Source organism: Calidris pugnax, unplaced genomic scaffold (assembly GCF_001431845.1).
Source record: "Calidris pugnax isolate Ruff unplaced genomic scaffold, ASM143184v1 scaffold70, whole genome shotgun sequence".
NCBI lineage: Eukaryota > Metazoa > Chordata > Aves > Charadriiformes > Scolopacidae > Calidris > Calidris pugnax.
Genome location: NW_015090862.1, coordinates 5735928 through 5756646, shown reverse-complemented (window position 1 = coordinate 5756646; position 20719 = coordinate 5735928). Strand labels below are relative to the sequence as shown.

The following is a 20719-nucleotide window of genomic DNA, read 5'->3' as shown; positions in this document are numbered from 1 at the left end:
CTAAATACTTCTTTAATTTGAGATCTTAGGAAGGTTGCACAAATTTGTCACAGCCTTTGAGCACAGTAGAACTTTAGAGTGGTCCATTGAGCTAGTCCCTACATAAAACAAAAACCCTTTCTTCAGTTAACAGTTGCATTTTTAATTAGTCATTCATTTTACTACAAATTTTGCCTTATTTTTTCTGTGTCTGTCTTCATGGCTAAAGCAATTACAGCTGAATAAATTCTATGTAATCCCTTGCTTTATAACTTCTTTCATATATTTAATGAATAAATGCAGCTATTGTATTCATGAGTGATTCTCATTTTAATATAGAAAGTCATATTTTAATATATAAGCCAATGTTTTACTATATAATGTATTAAACTTTGTTATTCCTAGGTTTCTATGTGACAATGAGAGCTTTTAGGAAACTACCCAGCTGTTGAGAACGCAGCTATGTGCTAACATTTGTAGTCCAGTAACTGTTATGACCTTAGTTTTCAGGAATGCCTTCTACTGTTCTGAAACCGTACTGAGACATAACCGTATGCAACTGCATGCGTTGCTACCATTGTCTGTATTCATACATTCATTTCAAAGCTACAGAAACAGTGTAAATAACTTCTTTTAAGCATGTGATTAGCTAAAAATATATCTTTTAATATTATAATGTGGTTTAAAAAAAAAAAGCCCTAAGGTAAAATTTCATGTGCTGTACTTGTTTAACCTTCACATTCTTAGCATTGCTTTTGGATGTTTTTTATGCAAGAATTCCTAATGGCTTTTGAAAGACCTTTAGTAAGATAAATCTGTAACTTAGAGTTACTTAACTGAGATGGTGTGTTTATGGAAGTTCATATGTAAATGTGTGTAAAGTAGGGAAGAATGCAGTGGCTGCAGAAACCTTTCTTAGTCTTTCTGCAGGTACAATAATTGGCATAGGTGTTCACTGTGTTCCCCAGGTGATATTCATCATAGTAAACATTATGTAGGGAATAGCACAAATGCTGTGGTAACATCAGCTGTGCCTGCAAAGGAACATGTAAAACCTTGAGGGCAGTCCCAACAGGAATGAGAGGCAAGAAAAGTATTTGGGCACTGCAAACTTTTTCCTTTATTCCCCAAAGTTTCAGTAGCAGCTGTTAGGTAGTTTAGAGTTTCTCCTTGATCCTCAGAATTATTTTTTTTCCCAGTCAAGTCCAATAGTGAGATAAGCCAAGCTAATTCTGTGTTTTGAATATGCAACTGAAATATTTACAGAAACTACAGAAAAAGTTGTGTTTTAACAAACAAAACCCACCTCTCCTCAGATCCAGAAGTCAGTGCTGTCCTGGCACGACAGGCATAAAATTGACTGCAGGAGAGAAGGAATGTTCATATCTAGCATGCATCAGAGCCTGTTGAAAAAGAGCTTTTGCTATTCTCATGAGCATAGAAAACTGTAATTGCCTTTAGAGTTTCTCACTGAGCTGTAGGCACTTCTCTGCAGTTACCTGTTTGTGTTCCATGATGTGAAACTTCAAAGTAGACTAGCGAGCAGTGTAAAGGTAAGGTGCCATTTCAGAGCTCCAGACTTGAAGTGCGAAGAAAACAACTGTAGAAGGTGTTTGAAGACTGATGTGATGTTCCAGAACTCAGTTGCTTGCCACATGTTATGTCTCTCGTGCAACATCTTAGAATTCAGTTCCCTGCTACAGAATATATATACCAAACATCAGTAATAGCCAGTATGGCCAGAAAATACATATAATAACCACTGGGAATAAGGTGGGCTTCACAAAGCAGAAAATTCTCTTCAAGATTGTAATTGTAAACTACATTTGAAATCATGCATGTGTCTTGAGTTCTAAGAAAGAGCACATTTTTTTCTCATTGTCTATATGTTCTTCATGTATATGTATGTATAGCTACATACAGTATCATATAGGTAAATGTAAATGAAATCTTTTATTTAAATGTCTGTCTTTTCTTTCTATAATAGATTGAACAAATGAGGACAGAGCTACTTCAGGAAAGAGCAATAAAGCAAGATTTGGAGTGTGACAAAATTTCACTGGAAAGACAGGTATTTTTGGCTGGCATACCATCACACGAGCAAGATAATGGGCTGGCTATCTACCTTCATTAGGAAATTCAAATAAGCATTTAAGGAATACAGTAGTTGGCAGCTGGCACTGTCATGGAATCATAGAATAGTTTGGGTTGGAGGGGACCTTTAAAGGTCATATAGTCCAACTTCCCCTGCAATAAGCAGGGACATCTTCAACTACATCAGGTTGCTTAGAGCCCTGTCCAACCTGACCTTGTATGTTTCCAGGGACAGGGATCTACCACCTCTTAGGGCAACCAGGGCCAGTGTCTCACCACCCTCATTGTGAAAAATTTCTTCCTTATATCTAGTCTAAATCTACCCTCTTTTAGTTCAAAACCATTTCCCCATGTCCTGTCACAACAGGCCCTACTATCCCACCATGGTGTGCTGTTGGAAGTATGTGTTAATAAGAATAGATGAAAAACCATGAGTATCTTAATATTGGTAGTCAAAAGAAAATATTGTAATTTTGAATTGTCTTCTCTTAGTATTTTTTTTTCTTTCTGTACTCCCTGTTTTAGCTTGAGGTTTGTCACAGTTTATGTATTTCATATAGTAGACACCCATACTATGCATACAACTATTTATATAATATAATAAGACATTTTTGTTGTAGTGAATGCAGGCATCTCTCTACCACACAAATTCTGTCTATACGTTGGAACATCAGACACATTAAAAATAAGAAATGTGACAGTTGATATGGTACACTTGTTTTAGAATAAAACTGAGATATCAGTAGAGAAACTTTTTAAAAGCACATAACACAGGAAGGACTGTAGAATGTTGAAGACATGGTTATCCAGTTTAGCTGTAAATCCTTTGGCCACTTTTGGATGAGCTATTCCTCAGAGTCTTAACAGTACTTGAGGAACACTGTTGAAGGTAGATCATAATTTTAAGCAATTGTGATTTTAGTCAAGTACTTTCTTCTGTAGGAGCAAACAAGTGGAAAAATGATGTGCCTCTGAAAGAAAAGATACAGATTTGGTAGAGAAATGCTGCTCTCTGTTGTCTAGGAAGGAATATGACTCATAAGTTTCAATATCTGTGGTGGAAAGTACATTAAAAATACTTTTTAGCTTTTTGCAAGGTTTTATTCTGCAGCTCAATAGTCTTTGAAAGCAAGATTACTATTATAACCCCTAGCTGAGATCCAGAGGAAAGCTATCTTAGCAAGTCATAGTATTAGTGACAGTCTCAAGAACATAAACAGGTTGTAACGGGAATCTAGATAACATGTTTGTACCAGACATCTAATTTGGTGCCTTAAATTATGTTAAATTGAACCCATCTTAATTGTTTGAGAAAAAAGAATGCCACCTGCTGGTATATCCCGTGTCCATCCTTACACTTTAGTTCTGACTACCCTGTCATAGCTTTTTCAGTGTTTGAGATCTGAGATCATGGCTTGAAGTTCTGTAACTCTTCTCTTTTTTTTGGCAACTTTATATTTAGGCCTGTCCTGGTTTGAGGTCCCCATTGAAAACCTAAATTACCTAGCCTCATAAAAATTGAGTGTAAATCTGAGCAAAAAGTTGACTTATTCAACAAATTCTGTAGCTTGCAAAGTTTTTCAAACAACTTACGTAGTAGGAGTGGCATTGAATAGTCAAGAAAGAAGGAAAAAACCCACAGTAACAGCTTGGGTAGAGTAAAGCGATATTGGATGCAAGTAATTTCTTTGTCTACTTGTTTTATCCTACACAAGTGAGTTGCAGGGGAAGAATATAGAATTTGACAAAAGAATTCTGTGGAGAATAAGATAGATCCAATGCTATTTGAAGAATTTTGGCTTATTAAAAATGCTGTTGGAAGGGATTTGCAAGCATATGAAGTTCAAAGGTCCATTTAAGCCTAAAACTTTAACTCAGCTTAGCACTAAATACTTTTAAATAAAGCGCAGTAATAGAAGATGCATTTGTAGTAAACAGTATAATCTCACTGATAGTCTTTTTCCACATTCACTAAATTAAAAATATACTTACCATCTTGTGTTTTTATGGAGAAATTTATTTTGTGTTGAGGTGATATTTACTAACATGAACATGTTTGTAGTAATCAGTTATGTTCCAACTGTAGAACAAAGACTTGAAGAGCCGAATCCTTCACCTGGAGGGTTCTTACCGATCCAGTAAAGAGGGACTTGTTGCTCAAATGGAAGCAAGGATCACAGAGCTAGAAGAACGGCTTGAAAATGAAGAGAGGTGAAACTAGTTACAATCAAACATGCATGTTTATGTTTTTTAGTATGGCATCTTGCTAATACTAAGTGTCTAATACAATTAACTTGATTTTTTTTTTTTCCTCACAAGTGCCGAGTTAAAATGATTCCTGTTTCATACAAGTATTGTGAATTTTCTTTTCAAATGAAAGCATGCTAGAAGTTGCCTTACAAATTTAAAACTGGGCACAGTGCTAACATGGTTCCATACCTCATTATTTTGTAATGTCTGATATCAGTAACAGGCTTAGAAATGCTAACTATAATTTAACACTTCCATTTTCATGTTCATTTCATTGTTTAATCTTGGAGGAGTGTGGTTTTTTTCTAAATGTTGCTCTGAAGACAGAAGAAATTCCACTTAGTGTTCCATTCTTTTGAGCACATTTCTTGGTATGCTGCATGGAACCAGTAAATCAAAACAGGGCCTGTTAGTATTTATTTAATTCTTAGAAAATTGCTAAGGAATTATGTCAGCATGATTTGGAAGTATTTCAGTTCCTTTTTTAATAAGCCTGTCTTTTGTTTGTTTTGGTTTTTTCTAGGGATAGAGCTAATTTCCAACTAATTAACCGAAGACTTGAGAGAAAAGTGAAGGAGTTAATGTTGCAAGTAGATGATGAACATCTCTCATTGACTGATCAAAAGGACCAGGTAGAGGGAAAGACTAATATACAAATATTGCAAATACCTGATGTGAATACTACTAGCGTAAATAATTTATAAAAGATAGGAGCAGAAATAGGTAGATAATGTTTACCCCATTATTTATGACCTCCCATTTAGTGAGATTTGCAGTTCACATTGTGATAATTTTCTTTTGTCTAGTACTAAACTGAAGCACATATAGAAGCAAGGCTATAATTATTTTAAGAAATTAAGCCAATAACAGACAGTGTATGATCCTATGAATATATATATCAAAATATGATCCTATAAATAATACACAAACAGATGATATATACTGTTTTGCCACCATAAAATTTTGTTTAAAGAAAGAAGCTACTTATTGTTAAATATAGGCTATAAGTATTGATATACATTGATATTCTAAGAGCAATATGCTCTACCATTCCTGTGGTGTTTGTTGATTCCCAGCTTAAAATGTGGTTTGTTTCACTACATAAGTCAAATAGTTAATATTCTGCCCAAATACTGAACAGTATGTTTCAAATTGCACATATTTGTTAAGGGAGCAATCTTTTAAAATCCACTTGATTTTTAAAATGTATTTTATAGTATCTGACTGGTAAAGTTGCTTAACTTAGACATGCTGGTAGCTCCAGTCTTCCCTTATTGATAACTGCCTTGCTATCACATAATACTGTCTTACTCTACTAAAGCTATGTTCACTTGTTGCTGTTTTTTCTTCTTTAAAAATTGTATCCTGTCACTTTTCTCAAAGTCTAATGCTGACTTTCGAATATTTCTGAAGCATAGGATTACAGTGTCACTACACTGGCAAAGTTGTTGTCCTGGTGTCAAAACCACGACAGTTGTGTCTTTATTCTCCCTCTCATAGATGCTGGAAGAATAAAATTCCTTTATTAAAATAGTCCTCTAATCAGCTGACATGTAAATATTTCAGTTGAGTTTGCGTTTGAAAGCAATGAAACGTCAAGTTGAAGTAGCTGAAGAAGAAATAGACAGACTGGAAAGTGCAAAAAAGAAACTCCAGAGGGAACTGGAAGAGCAACTAGACATAAATGAACAATTACAAGGACAGCTTAACACTGCAAAGAAGGAATTAAGGTAGGATGACTTGTCAGACCTTACAATTATGTATCACACCGCCACTCACAACATTGATCTCTTGCTCCTTTAGTCCATGAACTGAGTCCTCTAACAAACTTGAGATTTGTCATAAGCAGACAGAATTTAAGAGAGAGACCTGTGAAAACTCTTCTACATTTTCTTTCTTTACAAATGTTCTCCAACTCTTTTCAGGGTGCTTTAGGTGCCCAAACTTTCTTTCCAAGATGTGCCTGCTGAAGAAAGTCATTGAGGCAGGGAATAAAAAATGGAAAAACGCTCTTATCATTTGTAGTAATAAAAACTTCCTGCTAACGACTGAGAGGAACAGGTATCTTGTGTTCAGTTTTCCTCACCCATCTTTGAACATTTCATTGTGTAAAGTTTATGGTTTCCCTTTGCTGTGACTTCAGTTAAAGGTGCTTGAAAATATGATTCACTGATGTTCATTCTCTTGCATGGAATGAATTGGAGCCTATTGGAGCACAAGTTTCTTTGACATCTTAAAAAATGTAAAACCTACCTGTCAATTTTTTAAGCTTTACATAAGTGTTCTTCATCTAGATGGGCTGTTTTAATAGCAAAGATGTGTGTGTTTTTGTTTTAGTAGACTGAAGAAGTCACCAAGTAAAGTGTTGGCTGATTCTGATGATGACGATGATGATTTCAGCACGGATGGCGATAGTCTCTGTGAAGTACCTTCAGGAAATAACTTTTCAAAAGATGATGACACAAAAATCTAAATAACTGTTGAATCTGTGATTCCTTGAAAGTACTGGAAGAATAACATAAATTATCAAGAAACTGGATATTCTAGAAGCCAAATGACATAAAGGGATTTAAGAGTTGGGAATATAATGTTTCCATCCATACTGTGCCATTTTCTTATTTAGATCTTCTCTGTTTATTATAGAAAACAGGACTGCATTAGAAAACAGCTATAAAACATGAATATAGATGTATAATTGCTACTGAAAACACGAGGATAATGTTTTACATTAGAAATGTGATTTTGCTAAAATTCTTTTTAAGTAAAAAAAACATCTGAAATTAATTCAGAATTAGTTTGTAATTATTAAAAGCTTTTCCATAAAATTAAGGAAACCACAGAAGATTATTTAATAATTGTAAGTAGAGGAAAATTATGTATAAAATGTAAATATTTTAAACCTGATCTTTTTATTGACTAGTACTATTTTGTAAAGTTTCAAATATTATATAAATCAGCTTCATATGTAAAGTACTTAAATTTATACTGAATGCTATATTTGGGGTTTAAATAAGAAGAAAACAAATGAAAACGAATACCTTTTGTGCATTACAGAGCAGATTCACGGTTCCTGAGCCAGGAAGTACATTCCCATTTTAAAGCCAGTGCAAGTTTTATTGTATGTATTCTGTATATTAGAGATCAACTGTTAATCCTGCCTGTTGACATTAAAAGGCCCATCGTACCTGCATGGTGAGTGAGGCTTGCCTAGAGCTTTCCTGTAAGCTTAATTTGGGAAGCTTTCTGTTCTTAGTAGGGAAGGGTGAGAATGAGTTAGTTACTACTTGGCATCTTTCATTTCCTGAAATGGACTCCATACTGCCAGGGGCAGAACATTATAAGCCTGCTCATTTGAGGGCTACAGTCTGTAAGGAGTCCCACCAGTTCCAGTGAAGTTACTTGTGGTCTTTGAATTAAGTACATGCTTAAATCTATTCTTTAATTGATCCCAAAATGTCATGCACCTAGCAAGAAATTGCACCAAGGAAACACAAAGCACACAATCTGATACTTTCTAATTTGTTCTTGAGCATCAGTTTGTGTTATATTGCAGAGCATGGTCATATATGCAGATAGATGGTAGTATTTCAGTTTACAGAAGTATCTGCATTTTGGGTGATCCATCTGTTCAATAAACTTTGCTGGAAATTTTAAAAAAAAATTAAGATTTTATTTTAAAAGCATTTTCCATTTTATTGCTAAAAATATAAAACTATATTTTTTGGCATTTATATTACAGCAGACCATTTTTGCTCCTTTGCATCAATCTAGAATTCTAAGGAAAGGGCACTACCACATAATTTTGTTGATAAACTATAGCCAAGTCCTGTCTGATTATTAGTATTTGTCCCCAGTTACAGGCCAGTGAACACTTCTTCATTGAATGGGCCAAGTAACAGTGTAATTGTAAAAGTACTTTAAACTGGAGTTTCTGGGAGCTTCCATTACTCCTACAAAGGCATCTGCTGAAGAGGACAAATTTAACAGCTCTGAAAGTGAGGCTGATAGGCTTGGTTAGGGCAAAACTCCTGACAAGGGCAGTATCCATTTTCATACCATTATATGAAATGAAACTCCTGCCTGCGAGATCAGAATATATTCATACACAGCAGATTACAGACTCTTTTGCCATGTAATTCCCTTCAACTTGATTTTGATGGTTTGAGATATATGGGAAATAATGTGAAAGGCATAGTTGTAATACTCTGTCTCTGAATTTTGTATATCTTTTCAAGTAGCATACATCATACAATTTTTTGCATTACTAGCTTTACTATTTTGACAACACAGAAACTGCCTTTCCTCCAAGAAGATCTGCACTGTACTGTACTGACAATCATCATATAACCTGTTGTGATTTATTTTTTGTTGTTTCATTTGCATGTTTATGTAGGCTTAACTTTAAACAGATTGTTCCAATCTCCAGTACTCTGTCCTAATGTTCACAGATGACTATTACTTCAAACCACTGGAAAAAAATCACTTAATGCATCTACCTCCAGTTACACTAAACTGTAAAAAAAAAAAAATGATTCACTTAAAATAAACAGTCAGCCAGCTCTTTCAGTTCTACTTTGTGCATTTAGCTTGATACGACAGTTGAATTTCATACGGAAGATGCTTGTGTTTAAAATACAGCAAGAAAATAACTGTAATCTGGGAAACGCTGATACTGTAAGCAAGTTTATGCAGTTTCTTTTTGGATAGTTGCTTTCTTTGTCACTTGTAAAGCAGGTGGCAGGAGTAAATATCTAGAAGACTCCTTTTCTCATTTGAACTTACAATAAGTTAGGAGGGAGACGCATTGTTGTGGACTCCTAGTGAGAGTGATCCTGCTTCTTAGACTTCCCTCCCCAAGTGTGTCTTCATAAAAAGAACTCATCTTTAATTTGTTCATTTAGACTTGGAAATGGCATTTCCTCTTTAGATTTCTCAAATGATATGACTGAAATAAAAGAAAATCGTAAGATGATGAAAGGGGTGTTTCAGCTCAAAACAGTTGTGGCTCTGTTTCTCGATACATGCTATCTATGGTCTGGGTAGAGTGTAGGTCTTGATTGCCATGAAGAACCACTGGTAATTTGATTTGTGCATTCCGTGTAAATTTAAAACCAAATAAGTGAACAAAATCCTTTTGTCCTCCATAGACTCCTCATTCACTGTCCAAGTAATAAAATTAAGGATATTCTTCACATATAGTGGATTTTAATGCCCTTGAGTTTGAAAGGCATCTCTTTGGAGGGCATCAAGGTCTTTCAGACATCATATGTTGTCTTATTGCATGGAGAAAGAAAAAGGAAAAGCCATCTTCTTGCTGTCTGCTGTACCTGCTTCCCTGCACTGCACTTTATTTAAGGAGAACCTTCTACTATGCTAATAGGCTTTTTTTTATTATTCAGTCACCAGGCAGGTTTCTCCCCCACAATGTAATCTCTTGGCAATGAGACTGCAATTATTGATTAATGTGCCTATTCCTCTGATTTATCCTCATTCTTCTCAACTTAATTCTTACCTTTTCCAGATTAAATAATCTGTTCTGATTTATAGCTGATTTTCTAAACTGTTCCAGAAGCTATGTGAATTCCCCATTTTTTTTGTGGACCAGCTGTGTGCTTTGCTGAGTGGGCTACACAGTGCAGTAGCTTCAGCTTTTAGGTTTTTTTCTGGATCATGCAGCATATTTCAGTAATCTAATATTGATACTTTCAGCTTACTGGAGCATCCTATCCTATGAGTGGAGCTACACATTTCAGCTGCTTAATTTCTTTGAATATTTCAAAATGTTCAAAGACTTTGCTGAAAGAGCAATATTTTTTAGAGATTCCCAGGGTTTATAACGTGTTTAATTTGTTCTTTTTTACATAAGGTGCTTATTAGGTCATATGTTTAACACTGACTCTACTGTGTTATAGCGGGGACAATTTCATTGTTATTTCAAAATTTGTTCATGAGCACTGGGAAGAAGGTATAGAAATAAATTTTTATTGAGAAAAAGGTATAGAAATAAGTAAAAGGGGGTTTTGGTATTAGAGGTTTTTTCTTTTAACTTGTAAGAAAGGAAAGGCTTAATAAGAAGTACAGTAGTGAATTGGGCTCATCTACCACAGTAGAAGTGTGACAGCCCTTTAACACTTAGGGTGAAGGAACCTCATCTGAGGCCAGCAGAAACTGTATGTTTTGTTTAAGAGGGAACATTTGGTCTTTTTTCCACTTCTAATAACAGTTTGCTGTTTTAATTGGATCCTGAAGCTTCATGCCATTAGCAGAAGAACAGGGAATAAAAAAATTAAATTCTAAGCACAGCTGGATGATGAAAGTTTAAGCTCTCCACGTTGCCAATAGGAAAACTGTAGGAACACTTGTACGTGAGTGCAGAGAAGGGACTCATTACAGGTAAGTTGAGTTTTTTCTGTGCTTTCTGTGTACTTCTGCTTGTTCAGCAGAATGGACTTTCTGAACTATGCTTTCTATATTGGGTTACAAATCTATTTTTACTAGTTTCAAGCAGTACTTTTGCTTTGATTGCATGCAGTCTGGCTAGGGTGAAACCTACCAATGGCATAATGTGAAGTAAGGGAGAAGACAGTAACAAAGATCAATGCAGGATCCAGTTCTGATTCATTTGATTTGACCACCTCTTCACTCCACTTAAAGAGCCTGGCACTGAATATTGCTTAAGCCATCTTAAACCTACAGGTACCTAATTCGGGTTAGGATGGATGTAAGATTTTATTTCCAGGGACAGACTGTAAAGGTTCAAGATCAGGATGGTAGGGAACACATTGAAGTAGTGCTAGGAAATGCCTATTTCCTGTATACATTTGCAGCAAAGATTCTCAAGAGAGTCCAGCTGAGACAAATTATAGTGCTGAAAAAGGAGCAGCATGTGTTTCAGATATTTCTGTGGATGCGGTGTTAGTGGGGACTGATTAGCTGCATACCCCTGTGCAGCACAGGTAGTTCTGTTTTGCAGAAATGCTTTCAGCATCTTCAGACCTTAAATACCCAAGTGCCTGCAAGTATCAGAAGCATTTATTTTGTATGAGTCACTTTTTATTTTATACTTTTTCCAGAAGGAAATTGTGTGTGTAGCTCTCTGCTTTCCCTTGGATTTGGCTTTTTGTCAAAGATGTGTTTAATTCTGTGAGTTTTTTGTGAGAGAGAAAGAAAACATTGCTGGCCTCGGAGTGGAAAGGGAGATGAGACTATTTGGGACTCGTCCCTGAGAAAACTCAATCTGTGCCAGAAATGAAAATTACTTCTCTAGAAAGCAGTTCCACTGTGCATAGGAGAGCTGAGCTCTTGACTAAAAAGTCACGTCTCACACCACGGAGCTGGCTATTCTCAGCCCAGCCCCCAGCCTGGCCATTTATTTTCCTGGGAGATAAGGACCGAGATCTGGAACTTGACTTGGCTGAGGCTGGCAGCATATGATTTCTGTACTACAGATGAGATTGAGATTGGGGTACTTTTAATTTTTTTTTTTAAGTTCTTTGGTTGAAGTACAGCAAATGCTATTTAAGGAAAAAGGACTCGATGGGTATCGTGACTAGAGCATGCAAGAGCAGGCACAACGCTCTCTGAAGGCAAAGAAAGATGGGTGTGCATGGCTGCAAGTGTAGTATCAGCTGATTTGGTGTGTGCCTGAAAACACAATCCCAACTGTTTAAAATTGATACACAAATTCAGTGGCTATGGTAACACTGTGGTTACTGTAAATCCTTCCCAGCACAGACCATCTTCATCTGAGTTTGGTGTTGAGTATCTGCTGTGTAGAAGAGCTTTTTGACAGAGTCCCAACAAGCCTCTTAATTGTCTTTTAAACATGTCACCAAAAGGAAAACAAAGGAAGCTGACCCATCCAGAGAAGATGGGGTGGTCTAATAGTTGGAAGTAGAGCACTGGGAACCTGTAGGAGTCTGGTTTCTAATCCGTTTGGGCTGCTGCTTTAGTCCTTGACCTCCTCATACTTTTGTCAACATGCCTAGAAAACATAAAACTAGACCTTGACAACTTGATACTGTGTCTGCTGTTAAAACATACTCAACAAAAATGTTAGGAGGAAATGCCAAGGATCTGATTTCTCAGCATATCTGATTTTTCAGCATATCTGTTTTCTGTGTTGTGTTTAGCCCGTTGCCTTGGTGCATGCTGCAGTGCTTTCCAAGTGGGGAGCTCTTTTAACTGCCACACATCTGAGATTGAAGGTCTGCAGTACCAGCAGCTCTGTGGAGTAACCAGCAGCTCTTTGCTGGAGTGTCTTTGCTGCAGAACAACAGCCTTAAGTCTCAATTTCCTTGCTTTGTAGGGAGTTCCAAATTTATTTATTTTTTTTCAAATAAGAAAATGGTTTATTTTGTAGAACGGCTATGAAAAAAAAGTGAAGGAAAAAATAAAGTAAGTCAAATAAAACTTGCAAAAACTTGCAAAAGTCCAAAGAAAGGAAGCTTCCTGAGTCAGGTTATGTTTACTTTAAACACAGCTCACTGTGCCTTGCTATTTCAGTACATATTGTGTGTGGTATCCAGCTATTTTAAAGATAAGATCAAATCCTCAATTCAGATCAAAAATTACTAAGAGTCACAATGAAAGACCATGGTCTGTGTGGTGCTGTACGTGATACCGCATGAGGATAAATATTTGTCTGGATGCCCAAGCCTGCTATACAGCTCAATAGAATTCATCTCTTCAGTTTGCCTGGCATCCCTTGGCTAGGAAAGTTTTTCAGATGGACTGAGTTTAATAAGCATTGTGGGATAAGCACAGAAGAGAAAAGAATGAGTAAGAAATAGGGCCACTACAGCTGCTACCTGCATGAGGGGAAAGGAATTTTTGTAGGTGTGCAACGATAAGCCTCCATGTACCATACGGTAGTATTGATACAGAGTGGGGATGGCAGAAGGAAAACTGCAGTCTACTTAACCTCCTTTCTTCTTCTGTCCCTATTGCTGTTGCTGGCTTCTCTACTGAAAAAATAAGCTATTGTGGCATTGGGAAACCCCTACTCAGTAAGCTAGAGTCATTCATGGCAGGAGAAAGGCAGCTGTAAGCTGCATATATAGCAAACCAACTCAAAATGCATGCAAACTCAACAATTTGTTTTTAAAATGAAACAGGTTCAATTTAAAGACACATATATGGTCAACAAGTGTATGTTTGCAATAAGTCCCATGAAAGTATTTTTTTGAAGAGGAAACTGAATTTTCATCAGACCAGTCGTCCTGTGACAACTCCCATGAAACAAGCCCCAGCACCATCCCAGCTGGGCCAGCTACTTAACACCCTACAACGGTGCAGGTCAGTATCTCAGGAGTACCAATTTGTGCTGTGCTGTGGTGTGCTTTCTAACGTGGTACCTGGCTGACGATCTCTCTTGCATTTCCCAGCTGTGGTCCTTCCTTCATCAGTGACAAATGCAGACACTCTGTTGGAAGGCCCAATGCATGGCATTAAATGTATGAAGGCAGAGAAGTGAGGAGTCCTGACCGCCAGATGTTTGGAAACCATAGAGATAACATTAGCTTATTCACAGAAACACAGGTTCCCGGGTGCTGACAGAAAGGTCTGGCTGGCTGATTGGTGGCTGTTGGGAGATTAGGCTTTTTTGGGGAAAGTTTGGAGTTTTGGGGTTTTTTGTTTTGTGTTTTCTTTTGGTCAGAGGGAAAAAAACAACCAAACAATACAGTCTGCAGAATTTTCTCTCCTGGTTGCGTTCTCTAGGAGTCTGTTGGGTCTTCTCTCTTGGGAGTGAAATCTTGACTAGATGTATGGGATTTTATTTTACTTAGCTTGCCTTGTGTCCACAAGTAAAGTGAGAGACAGGCGGTATCTGCAGTCTGCTGTGGTGATGTTGCCAGGCTCGTAGTACAGGAAATGTCATGACACACTGTGGGCATGGCATTAAACACCTGTCTTTCAGTTTATTTGAGCAAAATAATGAGCTTTTTGTACTTGTACAATTACCGCTTACCTAGCTTCTTGTTGCAATGTGTTTGTATTCACCTGGAGGGCTTTCACTGTAAAGCTTCACAATGCTGTTTCCAGGAATGGCAGGTGCTTATGACTCAAAATGGGATGACACAAGCCCCAGGAGCCTGTGTGTGAACTGCAGCATCTGTAGATGTCAGTGTGCTACCAAAGGAATGACGTCGGCAGTTGCATCTGAAGGGCTGTGCAGATGGCAGAAGGGAACTGAATACCTGAAAATTCAGTGGGGCAGGGAGTCTGCCTAGATCTGTTCTATATGGTGTCAAGCTTATCACCAGCATGCAGGATGAGTAACTCCGTGGTAGAGTAGGTCTCCACACTGAGTGATTAGATGGACCTGTACCTTCTATACCTGCCAAGCCTAGAGCATCAGATATCGGATGATTGAACTTTGATTCCACAAAATTTTGTAAGTAAGTCTTGTCATTTTAGCTTTTCTTCTCAATAATATAAAGATACCAACCAGCCACAGAGCACACTGGTGATACCCACTGCACAAACTGCAGTTGCACTTCCCTGAAGCCTACACGCTGCTGATCACAAACCTGGGTGTGCACAGTGCCCAGAGATGAGCTGCAAGGCCCTTTGAGGATGCTCTGCAACCGAGGGCAGAGAATCAGATAAAAGGAACACATTTTAACTTTGATTGGCGCTTTATCTAGTCAGTGTCATTGTTCTCATCACCTTTGTAATTTTTACAAATTTAGAAGTAATATGAAGGGAGAAAGGGAGATTGATACCCATTAACTTTGCTGCTCTGAAACTTTTCTGTGCTTAGCAGAGCTTGAAATTTCTGGTTCTTGAAAAAAATGAATTAAAAAATAAAGGGGGAAGGTGGGCACAAAAAGGGAGAGTTGGTGCAAGTTTTCTGGAGAGAGGACTATTTTTCCACAAAAACCTTTGAAAGTCTTGATCATGGGAACTGACCAAGATGCCTGAGTTGTTCTTCTCCCCGAAGGCGCCCGGGGAAGCGCGCCCGCAGGTGGCAGCAGAGAGCGGTGGTGCTGGTGGCCATAGCCCTGGGAGGGCCCGTGCCTTCCTCTCAAAAGTCCCGCAAACGGGGGTCTTAACCCCATTTTGCAGGCATGTTTTACTACATGGTGAATTGTGTTTAATGGTGCGATGCCCTCTGTATACCATGACTATGCGTTTTGCCAAAATACAGCGGTTTGTTACAAAGAATCTCATGCTTATATCCATGAAGCTGGTGTTGACTGCCCAGTGGCAGTACTGCCTTATTTTGTTGATGTAATCCTTCAATATAGTGAGGATGACAAAATTCATCCCTCTGCACTTCTAACCAGCCAGGGAGCCCAGCTGTGGCTGTCATTGCAACTGAGGGATTGCACCCTCCCTGTTGACTTGTGTTAATTAAAGCCTAACAGTGCACCTTTTGTCTTGTTTTCCCAGGCAGCAACTGGTGTGGAGCCAATTGTGATGCTCCCTCTGCAAAGAAGGTTCATGTAAAAACCAACCTAAAAGGAAGATAGACATGCTAAAGGGTATCTCAAAGCTTTGGAATCTTGAGATTGAGCTCCTGCCAGAGCACAAGTTTCTTGGAAAATAGGGAAAATTATTTAATCTTCCTTGGATATCAGTTCTCGTGCGATGAAATACAATACTGAACAGCCAGGTTGCCAGTGAAGAAGTAGTTTGTACAGAAAGTGACCTACTGCTCAACAAAGATCCTTTTCAGTATAGAACCAGAGTCAAAATAGCATTCAGGATGAGAAGGTGCATGAAGTGACTGATGGGAGAAGGGGTATGATGCTTTCCTGTAGAAGTGCTGCTGTGGTAAGAAGTACTCGGATACTATTGCATGACTCCAAGAGGACAGAAAACTGAGTGGTCCTGTCCTGCATCTAGAGAAATTAATTTGAGGGACAGAAAGAGACAGATAATACCTACAAAATGGTAAACAGTAACACTGTAACAAGGAAACAATCACCAGAACAAAGCAAGGAGAATCACAATTGGTACTTTTTAATACCCTATGATTAGACATGCTGGTGCTGATGGTGATAATTTAGTAGGAAACAAAAGTTCATAGCTAGCAAAATACCCATTATTCATGAAAATGTGTCAGCAGGAGTTACTAATCCCATAGTTCAGGAAGTAAACCAGTCTCTAATGATTAGAAATCCAGGGAGATATTTGGAGGGAGTGGGAGGACAATTAACATGTCTCCTATGAAGTTCTTATTTATCTTTCTGAAACAGGAAACGCTGGCCGCTGACAGAGAAGATAGACAGCAGCTCTGATGCAGCCTGGGCATTTGTACTACTCTGCATAATACTGAGTGATAATCAGGGAGGCAGTTATTGAGGTGGTTCATTACTATGGCTGGACTATGACTTGATGGAAAGAATTTAATGGAAACCAAGTTGTCTTTTGCCTCAACATTTGAACATATTCTCAAAAAAATGATTTTCAATACTGCTTTAGACCTGGATTCATTCCACCTAACTTCAGGCACTGACCTAGGAAGATGTCAGCAGTGTAAGAAAAGTATAAACAGGTATGTTCATTAGGGGACTGGAGTGTTTACACTTACTGTGATCTTTCTCAGGAGTTTCCCTTTTTTTCATCTGACTTGATAAGATCCTAGTATCTCTCTCTCTCCCTGAAAACATGATTACTGGAATATGGATCGACACCAGTGGCCAGCCCAGTTGCAAAGATACTGATTGTGATGTGCAGAATTTGACATCTGCAGACTACTGAGTCTCGAGCAGTCACCATTTCACAGTGTGGGCCTTAAGGGTTCCTCTACTTTTCCAGAATTTGCACAAGATAGAATGAACTGTAGTGAAATGCATGTGGTTTATTTACTAGTGACCTACACTAGCCACGTCATCAGGAATCTGTAAAATTTTGTAGGTTAACAAGACTATTTGAACAGGGTCCCCACTTTGCATTACCAAGCTCTGTAAAAAATCATGCTCTTCTAGCCCAAGGGAAACCTTAGAATTTCTACACAGGGAAACCCTGATCTTTTTGGAAGGTTTTATATTAAAATGATCAGATGGTATTTACCAAAAGACAGCTCAGAATTCAACCATAGCAATTATAAATGTCTAAACTATACGTGGTTACAGAAACATTGGAATTCAATCATATCTAGATGACACGGTAAGTCAGTGAATTATAACATTTGTGTTGCTGATGCAAAGTGGTTGGTGGTACCCTAACATGCTCACTTAAAGGCAATCAAAGAATCTGAGTTCAATACTGCAGCTATTTCTGGTACTGCCAGACAAAGAGCAATCTAACCACAGGCTGAATATTTTCCAGAGAATTTGATGGGATGTGTGGAAACTGTGCCAAACACCTGCAGTATTGATAGAAAATTATTAAACAACATCAGTGACAAAAGGTTAAAAACTGAAGAAATTGTATGGGTTCTGTAGATGGGGGAAACAAACAAAAGACACACTTCATTCTAATGCTTTAGCAAAAAAGTACACTGTGTGTCATAGGACAGCAGATTGAAGATTTCGAATCCTGCAAACGTCTTACTCAAATAAAATGAGCTAGAAAATGAACAACTATCAGATTTTTCAATGTATCCAGTGCATTTTATGAATGTATTAAGATATTATAGCCTCTGTGCAATGCCTGTATAAATTACTGGGAATTTTGACGTTGATTTTAGAGGGAGGAAGACTGTGCCTTTTGTTACTATATTAATCATTTGGTAAATATTTCTCTAAAAGGTAGGAAGATAGAAATTTCCAGGGACAGAGTGATGGTCTAACATCCTGTTTTCAACAGTGGCCAATTCCCAGAGCCCCATCGGAAGGCAGATCCCCTCCTTCCCTTTCCCCCATGTCTAGTGTCAGTTGTGTCACAGGAGATTACTGTCAGTCTCTCTGATCATTGCTAGCTCTGGGGTGAACCTGACTGATAGCTCTGGCTGATTTCATATTCACCAGCTCACCATTTTGTCTGACCCAAACCTGCTCCTGTATACATACCCATATGTATCTCTTCCTTCAGTGCCAGTAACTTCGTTGTTCAGTGACCTGTGGCAACAAAGGATCTCCAGGTTAATTATAAAAAACAACAAGATAGTTCCTTTGTACTACTTTAATTCTATTAACCTACATTAATATCCAGAGCACCTCCGTTTACTTCTCAGTTATTATCAGACAGATGCTAGTAAAAACGAAACCAGAAGTAGGGCAATTGTCTTTTAGTGAAATTTTTTTTTTTTTTGGTGTGTCTTTCTGTTCTTGTTCTGGAGCAGTGAGAATAGGTGTTCCAGACAGGTCTGCTCTGAGCATTCATTACTGTCCATACCCCTCTTATATCTGCTTTCTCTGCTTACATTAGAAGAACACTGCAGTTCTAAAATCAGCAAGATTTAAGTTGTACTAATTAAAAGACATTGTTAATCGAATGTCATGCATGTAACTGTGTGCATTTAACAAAAGCTTTGGGAATGGGAAAAGAATATCCCTTGCAGAAGCAGTGTTTTGGGATAACTACAGCAGCCCTATAGTGTTCACTTCCCATGCTGAAATACTTACATAAAAAACAAACCTGCAACAGGGAAGAATTTAAATACAGCTCTTGAGATGTGCTGTTTCTGTTTCTCCCTGTCAGGTGGAGATGAGATTCTGCCCAAGCAAGCTGTGGGACGTGTGCTCTATTAGGCTGACTCAAGGAGGCCTGATGGAATCTCATGTGTTTCTCAGTCTAGCCACTCCAGTAGCTACGGTAGCTTTTTAAACTTTCAGGTAACTTCTCTCAGAGATTTCCAGAGGTGGGAATGGTGCTCTATTAACCTATAATAAATAAAATTCCTGAAGAAGTAATCTGGGTAGGCCAGAAGTGCAGCAAAATGCCTAAGTATGGTGAAATTATGAAAAAGAGTAGCGGTTAATCACTGAGGGAAATTAAATTTATAAGTTAATGCTAATAACACCTTTTAGAAATCTGTATCTACAAAATTAAATATATATATTATTACAATTAATTTGGGCAACTAAAGACTTCATCAACAGGCGTGGTTTGAAATATTTTTCAAAGGCATGTCTGAAGCACTAGAAACAGTGCCAGGCATTTCAATAGAAAGAGTAAGATAAAATGCAGTTGAGTGATACGAAAGAGAACCAGCCTTCCCCAGAGCCTGCAAAGAGTTTGTCATAACATAGTCACTGTGCATGGCTTTCTGTGTATTTTTTTTTTCTACATTTCCCTTGAATTCAAGTAGTTATTTTAGGCATATTCTGAAATGGAGGGAAAGCAGAAGAATTTTATGGAGACTTATGCCATCCAAATTTCCTGATTGGAATAAATTTATGGCATAAGTCACAACCCAGCAGAAGTGAATGGGTCTTTCAAGTCATTTCAAAGGTCTTTTTGCTCAAGTACTCACTTTTTTTTCTGTTGTTTTTTCTGGAGAGAGAAACCCAATGGGAATAGTTCCACTGCAGAAACAATTTCATAGTAGAAACTTTAATTTTTGAATTATGAGTGAACTTACAAACTGGTTTATTTCCTTTTGTAGACCAGCCTTTGTCACTCAAAAGCCACAGATTTATTTAGCTTTCACGTTATCATCAAGCAAGCAGAATGTCAGGAAATCCTGCTCTGCTGTCCAAGGCACTGACACCTGTTTGATCTGTTTTCTGTCTGTAATATTTCTTGAAAGTGCCTTCCTGGAATAGTTCAAATCTCTTGCTCTGTGATCAGAACCCTTGCTAACTGCATGATGCACCAGATGCAGGTGAAGGAAAAACATACTCCTTCCTTCTTCTGGGCTGAAGTGGCCTGGAGGATGACACACTGGAAATGTGGGGAGTGGCCAGCCAGATTCAGAGATACAGTGTGCGACCAGTCTGTAAGTGGTTAGATGTGTGAATCCATTTCCTTCCTACGACTAGGTCTATCGTTAGAGGGGCATTTCCCTAAGTAATATTTAGTCATTGTGGCTGAGCTATTAGTAAGTCCCCTTAACTATTTAGTCCTCCCTACACTCCCTCCTAATAACTTTAGTTTGGTTAGGCCCATCAGTATCTTCTGTATTGATTCATAACTTTACTTCTTTTTCTGTTATTGTAATGACTTATGCACAGAGAAAATGAGGCAATTCTTGGTGTCAGGATAAGAAAACGTCATTGTACTGTAGATACAGATAGGTCTGCTGGAATGTTCTTTGCGGCTGGAGGGAACAAAGTTTTTCTGATTAAAGTCCCCTGATTTCAAGAGTCAGTATGACCTGATATCTTATGGTTAAAATAACTCCTCTTCTGCCTTGTTTTCTTTCTGCAGGACTTCCAGTAAACTTGTTTTTAGTATGGAGAAAGAAAATAAATAATAGAACCAGATCTTCCACTTCACAATTTTTATGCACAGCTGCCTGTCCCGGCTCTGTGTGTGAACAGGCAATGGGCTGGGAGAG

The 20719-nt window shown here is 37.9% G+C and overlaps 1 protein-coding gene across 5 annotated transcripts in view; it reads left to right on the top strand.

Annotated features, from left to right (window-relative positions):
* Nucleotides 1-9300, top strand: part of CGNL1 (cingulin-like 1) — a 62787-nt gene extending 53487 nt beyond the window's left edge. For 4 of the 5 annotated variants that reach the window (XM_014944362.1, XM_014944357.1, XM_014944360.1 and 1 more), the window contains exons 15-19: nucleotides 1967-2050; nucleotides 4160-4284; nucleotides 4847-4955; nucleotides 5890-6053; nucleotides 6661-9300. In XM_014944362.1, the coding sequence (XP_014799848.1) occupies nucleotides 1967-2050; nucleotides 4160-4284; nucleotides 4847-4955; nucleotides 5890-6053; nucleotides 6661-6796 (618 nt within the window). In that variant the 3' untranslated portion in view covers nucleotides 6797-9300. The remainder of the gene's footprint in view (nucleotides 1-1966; nucleotides 2051-4159; nucleotides 4285-4846; nucleotides 4956-5889; nucleotides 6054-6660) is intronic. The other variant, XM_014944361.1, reaches the window with a different exon arrangement.
* Nucleotides 9301-20719: the final 11419 nt, after the last annotated feature.